The sequence below is a fragment of the Medicago sativa genome, chromosome 3 (genome assembly GCF_051527215.1).
Source record: "Medicago sativa cultivar Bolivia chromosome 3, Bolivia_mono, whole genome shotgun sequence".
Taxonomy (NCBI): Eukaryota; Viridiplantae; Streptophyta; class Magnoliopsida; order Fabales; family Fabaceae; genus Medicago; species Medicago sativa.
The window spans coordinates 79,119,150-79,132,002 of NC_140751.1; the positions used below are offsets into that span (position 1 = coordinate 79,119,150).

General features: G+C 30.1%; 2 protein-coding genes and 1 pseudogene across 2 annotated transcripts; 2 read left to right on the forward strand and 1 right to left on the reverse strand.

The window, feature by feature from the left end:
• The first annotated feature begins 5,163 nt into the window (after window positions 1-5,163).
• Window positions 5,164-6,851, forward strand: LOC146940586 (bidirectional sugar transporter SWEET4-like). Its single transcript, XM_085757979.1, has 5 exons — window positions 5,164-5,328; window positions 5,523-5,559; window positions 5,665-6,043; window positions 6,156-6,275; window positions 6,361-6,851. Exons 1-5 carry the CDS (start codon window positions 5,286-5,288, stop codon window positions 6,586-6,588), a joined length of 807 nt encoding a protein of 268 aa, XP_085614105.1. The 5' UTR covers window positions 5,164-5,285; the 3' UTR covers window positions 6,589-6,851.
• A 737-nt stretch (window positions 6,852-7,588) lies between these two features.
• On the reverse strand, window positions 7,589-9,499 carry LOC146940587 (triacylglycerol lipase 2-like; annotated as a pseudogene).
• A 1,282-nt stretch (window positions 9,500-10,781) lies between these two features.
• LOC146940588 (putative E3 ubiquitin-protein ligase RHA4A) lies at window positions 10,782-12,844 on the forward strand. The gene is made up of 4 exons (XM_085754261.1): window positions 10,782-10,857; window positions 10,946-11,232; window positions 11,389-11,474; window positions 12,229-12,844. The coding sequence occupies exons 1-4, from the start codon at window positions 10,782-10,784 to the stop codon at window positions 12,524-12,526; spliced, it is 747 nt and encodes a 248-aa protein (XP_085610387.1). The 3' UTR covers window positions 12,527-12,844.
• The last annotated feature ends 9 nt before the right edge of the window (window positions 12,845-12,853 follow it).

A 12,853-nucleotide genomic window follows, 5' to 3' on the forward strand; every position in this document is an offset into this window, starting at 1 on the left:
ATATTTCTTCCAAAGAATGTTGTCAAACTCCAAAAAAATGCCATTACACCAAGATCCGATAACTTCTCTGAGATCAATTTGGTCATAGAATCATGAAGCAAAGTTGTTCGAATCATTCATGCTTGGTTCGTTCATGATGCCATCTGTGACACACATCCGTTCTATCTAGATATGGTTCTCATGGATGCATCAATATGTATATTATGAATGTAATTTTATTTTCACTTTTTAAATTATTCTAATTTTTGAATTTTTATTTGAAATAATTTTTTATATTTATTAAAAAAATTAAGCAAATGGAAACAAAAAACTAGCAAACCAGTTCATCATAAAGTTCAGAGTTATAAGGGAGTCTCCAATGGGTTGGATCATTATATTTGGTTAAAAGAAACCCTAAAAAATGATATTGACAGCACGTCTTCATCAAAAAACTGAAGACATTAGGTATATTGGTCATCTTACTTACATGTTGCTCAATATCTACTCTTGCATCTAATATAAAATTTTAACTCACACATGACAAATTAATATCTCTCCCTTAAATGTGAGACTCTCTGTGTCTATGATATGGTGAAATAGCCAAATAAGGTGTCAGTACAACATGGTAAAAAAGTAAGAAGACGAAAGAAATGATGAGGGAAGATAGTAAGTTACAAAAGATGTTTTGCTCTTTTCTTTCATGAGGGAAATAAATGACGAGGGAAGAGAAAGTAAATTACAAAAAAGAAAGAAGACGAAATAAATGATGAGGCATGGTAGTAAGTTACCGGTAATTTTATATGTTTGTTGAAGGAGTTAAAGATTATTGAATAATTACGCTACCATAAAATCAGACTCATTAATAAAATGTCACATCAATTATAAATGTCTAAGAAGCATGTATTTTATCAACTCAACATAACACATATTTTGTCAAATTTCATATTGACATCACATTTTCATTTAAATTCTTTAGATCCATGTATGTTGATAATCTCACTTATATATTATTCAACATCTACTCTTTCATCCATTGTATAAGTTTTACTCAAATTTGACACATTAACATCTCACCCTCAAGTGTGTGACTCTCCGCATCTTTAATTATGTGACATAGTCAAATAAGGTTAAACGAAGAAACAACATGGTCAAAAAGGTGATTTGATTGTAATCGAATGGAGGGAGGTTTATGTTCTTTTCTTTCGCGAAAAGAGAAAATGAAAAATAGAAAAAGAAAGAAGATGAAAAATATATTTGAGATTGAGAAATATGTCTATTGAAAAAGAAACTTTAGATTGAGCGAATTATTGGTGATTTTATGGGTATGTTGAAGGAGTTGAAGATTTATGGGTTATTAATTTACCAAAAAATTAGACACAATTAAAAAAATGTTTGAACATTTAAAAATGTCTAATAAACACGTATTTTGTCAACTCAGCATAACACATCAGCGTTTTTATTTGGTTAAATTCTAACAAAGATCAGAATCGAAAGAATTTAAATAATAGAAATTGGTTAAAAAATGTTGCATTAAAACGGATGACACCCAAAAAATTAAATTGGATATAAAAATTAAACAAATGAAATCTAAAAACTAACTAAACTGTTCATAGTAATGTTCAGAGTTCTGAGGGAGCCTACAATGGATTGTATCATCACATTAGGTTAAGAGCAACCACACAAATGAGATCGACACCACATCGTCACCAAAAACCTTAAGACATTGATCATATCATTCATACATTTCTCAACATCTACAATTGAATCCAAATAAAGTCAAATAAAGTTAGACCGAGGCACAACTTGGTAAAAAAAAGGTGAGTTGGTAGCGGTTTCATAGATAAATGTTTTTGTTCATTTTTTTTTTTTAGGGATTGTTCATTTATTTCATGAAAAGATAGAAAGTAAATTAAAAAAAAGAGCAATAAAAAGAAATTAGAACATGAGAGAGAAATGATAAGGAAAAAAAATTAAGGAATGTTAGTTTCATTCGCGAGAGTATAGGAAATAGTGAGTTATTGGTAATTTTACAAATTTGTTGAAGGAGTTGGAGATTATTGGTATTTATGCTACCAAAATAGTATACTTATTAAGAAAAAAATGCCACATCAATTCAAATTATAAATAAACATGTATTTTGTCAACTCAGTAGAACACATTTACACTTTTCCATCGTCAGATCCTACCAAAGAACAAAAGTGAAGCAATTTGAAATAATAGAGATTATTTTTTTTTTTTGCATGAAAGCGAATGACATCCAGAAACTAAAATTTAAACAAATCCCAAAAACTAACAAAATAATTTATCATAATGTTGAGAGTTCCGTTAGAGACTAATGGGTTGCATAATCATATTAGGCTAATAGCAACTACACAATTGAATCATATTAGGCTAAAAACAACTACACAATTGAGATTGACATCACATATTCACCCAAAATTTTAAGACATTAGGTGTATGGGTCATATCATTTATATGTAGTTCAACATCTACTCCTACATACACTGGAATTTTAACGCACTTGATACATTCACATCTCTTTGTTAAATGTCAGACTATGTGTGTTCGTGATCCACCACAAAGAATCACGCCCGTGCACTCTCTCACAATGTTAAATTGAGATATCATACAATTGTTAGGCCTTCTGAAGGACCAACCACTGGTGTGAATCGACACATTTGAGAAGGTTCAACCACACATGTGAGAATGATACCACATTTTCATCCAAAATATATTTTTTTTGACAAACTTTTAATCCAAAATATTAAAACTTAAGTATGAGTTTTTTCATTTATTTGTTGTATATATTGAGCTTGAACTGCATTTGATATATCACAATATCCTCTCTCTTAAGTATGACAAAATTCTAGCCCGTGCTTGGCACGGGTTTCCATACTAGTTAAAATATAGGAGAATGCTAACTAGTGCCCAAGGGCATTAATTAAGCAACTAAAACAAGCAAGTTTTTAATAAAAATTAGTATAATTATTACTTGATCAAATGTAACATCTTACATTTCCAAGACAAAACTTTTACTTCTGGATTTCTTAACCATTGCCTTTAGGACACTGGTTAGCAAAACCCTAAAATATAAACCCAACTCTCCAAAATCCACCTCCCAAACATGTCTAATTTGAAATATTTGAAATTTGATTCATATTATTTGTCTTTTTATAATTTCTTTGTGTTTTTATAATATCAACAATAATTTCTACTACAAGGTCCATACCAACTGAGTTAAACTCGCGAGGACAGAAAAAACTCATTTAACTACTTTACTAATTTCTTCTTAAAAAACTACTTATTACTAATGACTAATAATAAGAGTATTTCAGTATATAAAACTGATTTCTTCTTAAAAAACTACTTATTACTAATGACTAATAATAAGAGTATTTCAGTATATAAAACTAATTTTTATCTTAAAAATTAGTGCACTAAATTTTTTTTCTTAAAAAATATATATAACCTCAAAACCACTTGACTTCACTTTATTTATTTATTTAAGGAAACCTCAAAAATTCTTACACTTGATTTGATATCGAGATATAATATCATTCAAGTGGTTCAAAATAAATGTTCGTATCAGCACGTACATGATAAATTTTCTTGAAAACGGCAAATGAGAGAAAATTAAGTTCTAGTGTATAAAAAATGGAAAATGGTAGAGTTTTTTTTAGGGGAAAGAATGGCAGAAAATTAATTGCGCTCAATTTATTGTCCTTATGTTGGTTAGTGGACTGAGAAAGAAAATAAATAATGGCTAGTGGACCCAAAACGAAAATTTTGTTTCAATAAAACGAGGTGTCATATTGAATTCCATCCAAATATTTTTAAGAAAAGTTATACTCGAAGCACACATTTCAATATTTTTTTTATATTTACTTTACTGTTAAAAAATTATGTAGGAGTCATATGAATTTTAATTAATAAAAAAAATGTGTTCAGATGTGTGTATTAGAAAGCATGTTGCTAACACTCTTATTTTTACACCATCAAAACTAGCTATGTCTCCTAATCTGTATTAGTTGTCGTTAGTTTTTTTTACGTTCTCTCTCTCACACACAGAGAAGTTATCCTCTAGAACAAATGCAAAATTGAAACAACAAAGATCATCTTCAAGGAACAAAGGTGTTCCATAGTTGGTTCCCCTATAAACATCTTATAAACATAGTATCATCTGCATATTATAGACGGAAAATTGTCAATCCCTCATCAACCGCCTTAAAACCCTAAATTTATTGAGAGCCTCCAACTTAAAGACCATCCCACTCAGACCCTATACCACCAATAAATAAAGAAATCAAGCAAGGAGATCATTTTGCATAAGGCCCTTATGGATGTTTACCTCCATTTGCGACACCTATTTATCGAAACACACGTTACATGAGAAAATGCAAGGAAAAATTCAAAATCGCAACATATCATCGAAGAAAAACCTACCCACTATGCAATTCAAAAACACCAAGCTAAATCATAGGATTTTTCGAAATCCACATAAGGGGCATTATAAGGTATTTAATGCGTATTTGCGACTTTTGTTTTAGAAGAACAAAGGTGTCCACATTCAACAAGAAAAAAGTCGCGACAGAGAAGCATAATCATGCTTCACTCATTTTAACATTTTAGAGTATGAGGTAAGATCTACACTGTCGACGCACCTCTTATAATAGAAATTCACAGTCTTTCTTATCGTTTCACTAAGACGATGACTTAATCAACGTTAATTTTTCCATGAAATTAAAGAAAAACGAATGAACGTTGAGCTTTTACGATTCGTTTTCTTTCATTTGTTTTTGGTAAACTAGAGCCAACAACTCATCATTTCATGCGTGGAGAAGGGGTGCATGTTTATACTTATGACGTTGTAGTATTGAACGATTTTAAGTATATAAATTCATACATTCTTTCAAAAAAAGTACATAAATTCATATATATAAATTCATATATTCGTTGGAGTATATTTTAGATTAAGGGGGAACGTAGCATATGCATAAAAATCAGTGCGAAAAACTGTGACAGCCATGTCTATGACTATGAGATATGGACGTTGGCGGCTCTATCCTAGTGGGTAGTAGTAGATCAGTATCTTAAACATAGTGCCAACTGCCAAATCTCAATCAAACTTTTCTCTATTTATAGGACGAACACCGTACATACTCCCTCACAATTAGTCACAAGTCACAATACATGCAATATAGATGATATACCAAATACTATATTCTCACGCATCGATAGTGAGAGTGTTATAGACTCAAAATTGCATTCATATATATTTGTAATTTCAGTTGCAAAATCTAGGAAAAATGAGTACTGCAGAAATTGCTCGAACAGTAGTGGGTATCATAGGTGGGTCATACTAATATGCATTTTAAGTTTTCAATAAAAAACATATGTACTCATTACTTCATGAATATTTTTTCTTTTTCTTGTAATTTACTTTTTGGTTATAATTTCCACCTTATTTTTGTTTTTTTGAAAAAAATAATTTCCACCTTATTGATTTATCACTTTTTGCATTTTTTTTCCTCTCTTGACTACAGGAAATGTCATCGCCGGATGCATGTTCTTGTCTCCGGTGTAAGTTTATTTCTCGATCTCTTCCCGCATTTTTCAATTTTAACGTAAAATTAACAATACCAACATTTGTTGTTAATTTTTTTCTTCATGTTCTTAATTATGCAGGCCAACATTTGTTGGAATATGCAAGAAAGGATCAGTGGAACAATACTCACCCGTACCATACCTAGCCACGTTGATGAACTGCATGGTTTGGACTCTCTACGGGTTACCAATGGTGCACCCTCACAGTTTCCTTGTGGTGACCATCAATGGTGCAGGATGTGTGGTTGAGATCATCTATATCACACTCTTTCTCATATATTCTGATCGTAAAAAGAGGCTCAAAGTCTTCCTTGGTTTACTCTTGGAGCTTATTTTCATTTTCCTTCTCTCATTTATTTCATTGACAATGCTTCACACCGTTAACAAACGTTCTGCTGTTGTTGGGACCATATGCATGCTCTTTAATATTGGCATGTATGCTTCACCTTTGTCTATCATGGTTAGTACTTAATATATATATCATGTTTAATTTTTTATTTAAGATAAAATTGGTTAATATGGATTGTTGAATTGGCTTAATCATATGTGATCTTAATAATCTATGGTTGCAGAAACTAGTGATCAAGACTAAAAGCGTTGAGTTCATGCCGTTTTTCCTATCTTTAGCTTCATTTGGAAACGGTGTTTCTTGGACCATTTATGCGCTCATCCCTTTTGACCCATTCATTGCGGTAAGGAATGCTTAATTCTTTGCTTAAAATTATTAAGTGTAAGTGTTAGACTAATATTGTACTAAATGGATTATATCTCAATCAGATACCAAATGGGATTGGGACAATGTTTGCAGTGGTACAATTGATTCTATATGCATCATATTACAAGTCAACCCAAGAGCAGATAGCAGCAAGGAAGAATAATGGAAAAGGAGAGGTGAATCTGTCAGAAGTGGTAGTTGGCATGAGTAACGCTACTGTCCAAGACCACCCCAGCAACAACAACAAAAAGATAACTGCTATTGATCATTCTTCTCCAAGTGTCAAATGACTATTAATGGCACTCATGCATCCTCTTCCTCTGCCCAACCCATTGAGTCATTAATTAATTATGATCTTATAGTTTTTGGATTGATTCTTGTAATCTTATTTCTATTTCCAGCTTAATTTTCAGTTGTTAGTTACCCTTGTTAGAGACCAACACATGAATGTATGTGTTGTTTTGTTACTCTTTGCCTTTTTATTTCTAGTCTATGTCACCAATTATTAGTCCCATCATATTTTTCAATAAAATTCCATTATGGTTGAGTTCTATTTTTCTTCTTTAATTCAAACCCTTCTCTCATTCTTTCTTAAATATTATTATTTTTAAATACAAAAGAGAAGTGTGACACAACACTTAATGGGGTTTTCCAAAATTTGCAATAGTACATAAAAATATAAAGGCTTGGGAAGGAAGCAAAGTGTGACACAAGTCATAATATCCTTATCATCTTAGCCTTACTTAACTGGGTAACATTTTGTTTGATGAAGTAATTAATAAAAAAAATTATACAACAGTTTACACCTATGGTTTTGATTTTAAACGAATTAGCAACTCCCTAACAAAAGCGCAACACAAAATTTTAAAGGGAAATGTTGGGACACTTGTTAACATTTTCTTAATAATATTTTAGGGTGAATTACACACACCTTACTTAAAGTCTCTTTAAATAACTCAAAGATATGTTCTAGTGTTTTACTCGACATTAACATCCCTTGTTTATTTCTTCATTGGACACTCATCCCTCTTGAAAGGATAACATGTTATAGTTTTATTAAGACAATCATAGTTGGACATTAGCATATCTTATTCATTTGAATTTTCCATTACATTACATCATTTGCGAATCTTTACTTGAAATATCATCTTTAGAAGCACCCATAATCTAAGATTCCTTATACAATTTACTTAAACATAATAACCACTAACTGGGGGCTCGGGTTAACAAGACCCATATTATTAATAGATAGATAGTAAATATATTTGAAGCACAATAATAACTGTAAACTCAATGAGCATTGAAATAAGCCATCGTATAGGATCATAAACGACTTGTTTAGCATTGATAGCCGCAATGAAATCTACATGTGCATAATTATCCTTCAACAACACCACTAGCTTGTTAGAATCATGATCCTTGAGGTCATTAAGCAATAGATTCACATCTTGCACATCAGATAACATATCTTGCCCTCCAACACCTAGAGAAAGAGAGAATTCGGTAAGGATTTTGGTAATGTCATAAGTTGGAGGAGTTTGATGTCCATAGTGCAGTAGATTTTGTGCTTGATGAACATAATCATACTTTGCGATTGTTCCGATTCTTGACACTACTCATTTTATAATACAAAAGTCAATAAAAAAATTATTAGTCCTAATTAGAAATGCATAAAAATGATATTGAGATTAATTTCTATACAGTGATCATATAAATTTTTGATACATGCATCCAATTAAATTATACCATAATGAGACGTAGTTGTATGTATGTATAAAATTGTATTACACATATATATTGTACATACAAATTAAATCCAATGATATTTAGTCGCAGTAAGCAAACACAGTTAAAAATATAAGTGTTAGTATACTTACTTTGAGAGAAATGGATCAAATTCTTATTGTGGTACATGTCCAAGATAAACATCCATTCTAGAAGAATTTAAGCAACAATTCGGACCTATAAAATTTTAAGATAGGGAACACAAAAATAAAACCATTAATTGTGGTAATCTTTTTGATATATAAAATTTACTAATCATTCCATCAATCAATAACATATAAAGTACCTGTAAACAATGCTAAATGGTTTGTGAGGTCGAGGTTTAGAATGTTACATATGTCATTCACAAATTTTGTTGCAACATACATGCTAATCATAAAAACATGTGATATTATTACTACAATAGTTTTTTAGTTTTACATTTTTATTTTGCACTAAAACATTTTAGCAAAGATATAGTAAAAGTAGATAAAAAGATTATTTATTCTCTTACACGTTAGGAATGAATTGATAAAGGACCGGTCAATATACTTCCTGTTATATTAAAAAAAGAAAAACATTTTCATAATTGCATTCAATAAATATTCAATACATATTACCCCAAAATTATAGTTAAATAGAGTGTTATTTTTTTCGTGTGTCTCACATTAGCTAAAAAGAGGCCAACAACAAGACTTATTTCCTTTGAAGGATTTAGATTCATATAAATAATTGGACTAAATAATGCAGCTGATCTCAATGTATTCAAAAGTTTCCCTTGAGGCAAAGCAACAAAGCCATCAAAGTTCCCTGAAAAACCTATAGCATTGTTACACACTAAAAACATAATAATAATAATAATAATAATAATAATAATAATAATAATAATAATAATAATAATAATAATAATAATAATAATAATAATAATAATAATAATAATAATAATAATAATAATAATAATAATAATAATAATAATAATAATAATAATAATAATAATAATAATAATAATAATAATAATAATAATAATAATAATAATAATAATAATAATAATAATAATAATAATAATAATAATAATAATAATAATAATAATAATAATAATAATAATAATAATAATAATAATAATAATCAATTAGGAGTGAACTAACCTGAGAATGACCTTCATAGTGGATTTTTTACCGGTATGATTGTAAACATATTGGACGGAAGCATGAAGATCATAATTAGCCAATTCATCCCATGATCAATCCCAATAACCCTATATACACATGATATAAATCAATAATTAGTTATAATTTTTTTATCAAAATGTTAATTAAATTCTAAAAAACTTTTTTAACCGGTATGGTTGTAAAAAGATATTATCACTACTCTTAACCTTGGTTTAGCTAAAAGATCACTGGTCGATTTTTCTTCACAAATAATACGACGAAGAGTCATAACATCTTGTAAAAGCAATTTCACATGTTTTTTTTTTGTTTGGTAAATTTGGTATTTTCCGCGAGTAAATGTGCAAACTAATCATCCGAGTCTTATATCTAAAAGGAAATTTGGTATTTTCCGCGAGTAAATGTGCAAACTAATCATCCGAGTCTTATATCTAAAAGGAAATTTGGTATTTTCCGCGAGTAAATGTGCAAACTAATCATCCGAGTCTTATATCTAAAAGGAAAAATTTAAATGTGTTGCATACTCAAGTATAAGTTCGAGTGCAAAGTCTTAAAGATCCGTCCCAATCCAAGGGTTTCTCAATCAATTTTCTCCCAATTTGATTAATCAATGAAACATTACATAAAGGGGTGTGCCACAACCTTTTAGGGAGGTTTTATTCCTTTTCGAATTCACGAAACTTAAATTTCGCGAAGATGATCTCATTGGAACAATTTGATTGAGTTGAGCAGTTGTAGCAGTAGTAATAACATATGCACTTAATTAATTAATCAATTTTTTTTACAAAAAGTTAGCACTAGGAACGAAGTAGAGAGAATGCAGCCCAGATTTTTGGCCTACGAGATTACAAACAAGAGAACGGGCTTACGATGGTTGACGTGAGGCTATATCCTCATAGTGGAGTGGAGGATCAATGGATTATGGCCTTGTCCCATCATATGAAAAAGATAGAATATGTACCACTGCCACTTTATTAATTAACGATGCTAATTAATTGCTATACAATACCCCTCTCAATCAATCACTAATTAATTTTTTTTATTTTATTTTTAAATCTATCGGCAAAACTCACACATTAAAAAAATTAGGGTTCGAACCCACGTTCCACCTAGAGCTATCAATTTACGCAACCCTACAAGTTTGTCCTCAATTCATGAAGCCCTTGACCCAAATCCACAAAAATAAACTAACATAACTAGCTAAGGCAAAATAATGTTCTTTCAACGGGGAGTCATAATTAAAGGACTTAGCAAGAGGCTTAACGTGTGTTTGGTTTCCCGTTTGCAATACACAAAAGTACATTTGTATGCTTTCCACTACGTTTTTGCTGTGATTTCCAAAAGCTTCAAATACTAGTTTCTACGCTAACGTGATTTTTTATCGTAATTTTCATCAAATAAACACGCACTTAAATGAGTCATAAAAATTTGAGGCACTTAAATATATTCCATATTTTGAATGTCTATTCAGTCTTTTATGGAATAAACAAATTTAATCAATTTAACAAATAACAAATATAAATATTCGAACACACAAGTTTACTATACTATATATGATGTTTCTGTCTCTTTTGGGAAGTTGGAGCAAAACTATTTGTCCTGTTAACCAAAGAAACGCGACACTGTTTGGTAAGCATATGCATGCCTCAACTATAAAGTTTCATTCATCCAAATATATTGGTCTTGCTCTTATAACTTGTATTTATATATGAGGCAGTGGCAAAAGGAATAATAATTATGAATGTAAAGAAATATGATGTGATGATGAGTAGTGTTCCACAAATTTCAAGTTCTCCTCCTACTCTTCCACATATGTATTCAGAAGAACTTCAACTTAAGCTTTACCAAGCTTTCATATTCTCAATTCCTATACTTTTTTCCATTATTCTCTTTCTCCTTTTTTACTTGTTCTACCTCAAGAGAAGAGCTTCTTCTTTCTCTCCACACTTACTTCCAAGGATCAATATTCCTCCAACTACCTATCGTTATTATTCATCTTCCTCAGTAAGTTCTTTCATTATTACTTTTCATTTGGTTTATTTAGTTTCTAATAATACCAAAGTGGAAATATTTTCATGTTAGGTTTCTTTCTTGCTTAGTTATTTCTTTGCACCATATAAATTAATTCAATCATCTTATATGGTTTTAATAATCTCATAGCCTCGTCGATTGGATTTGACCGTGCAATTCTTGGACAAACTTCCTAGAGTTTTGTTTGATGAGGATTTACAAGCAAGGGATTCACTGTAAGTTTGTTTTTTCATTTTGTTTGAATGTTTCTCTGGATTAAGGAGTTTTGTTTGAACTTACTATGCTTTTATCTTTATCCATTCAGAATATTTTCTGTAGATATAGCTTTGTAAATTGGATGTACTACATAATATTTTTGAGTTGTTATAATTTCATAAGTTCTTGGTTTGTCTTAAAAATTATACATTCAACGAATGTTTGCTCTTTTTGACGAAACGAATGTTGTTCTTGAAGCTGAAAAACTGTTTAGAGAATCTTCAATTCATGAATTACTGGTTAGAATATATTTAATGGCATCCACTATTTTATTTTATTTTTTAAAAAAAAAAAAAAGGTGCTACATGAAAAGAAAGGTAGTAAAAAAGATAACTAGAATATAACTAATGATTTTGCTTTTCTTTTGACATTAGATAAAATAACGGATACTGTATGTTGCACATGTGACCCAAGTTGATAAGAATCAAAATTAAGCAAACAAAATTAATATGATAGAACTTCATTTATTTTTCAAAAAAAAATATTCAATAAAACCAAGCAAACAAAATTTAAGGCCTGAAGTCTTTTTCGGTTTGGGACACATATAGCACTTTGGAAGGTCTAACTAACTTGGAATCCACATGATGGGCCCTTTTATATGGTTTGAAAAATTCCAATATTCAATCTTTGACTTCTATTGATTTGATATGATATACTATACTGTATGATTGTTGGGTTATAAATATGAAGCTAATCAATAAAATGTTGAAACAGATGTTGTGTTTGTTTGGGAGAATTTGAGGTGAAGGAAGAGTTGCTTCAGATTCCATATTGCAAACATGTGTTCCACATTGATTGCATACATCACTGGCTACAATCAAATTCAACTTGTCCACTTTGTAGATGTTCCATCATTCCCACTATCACAAAATTCCTTAATCCTGCACCCCCTATTAATATTATTATATCAGACCCACCTCACCAAGATGCTATCAATTTGGATTCTCCATTACCAAATTCATCATTGCCAGATCAAGCTGGTGCTTCCTCAAATATCATGTCAAGGGAATGATACATAATTCTTTTATTTTAATTATATATGGTCTTTGATTTGAAGGGATGAATTTAATTAGCTATTTTAGCTGTTTAATTTCATTCAAAAATCAAAAACCAATAAATTATGAAATAACATTTAGTCCTTCTAATTTGTAACTTTGAAAATTCACTTAGTTTGTGGAATGCAAACACAATTTCTACTTGAGAATTGTTCTTTTTTTTTCCTTTATAAGAAAGGGTAAACTTGTGAAGTGTACGAGAACGAATAACATGTGCAAATAGAAAGGGATCATTCAGTTTTGTTATCAAATAGTACTATTTGTACTATATCAAATGTATGTGT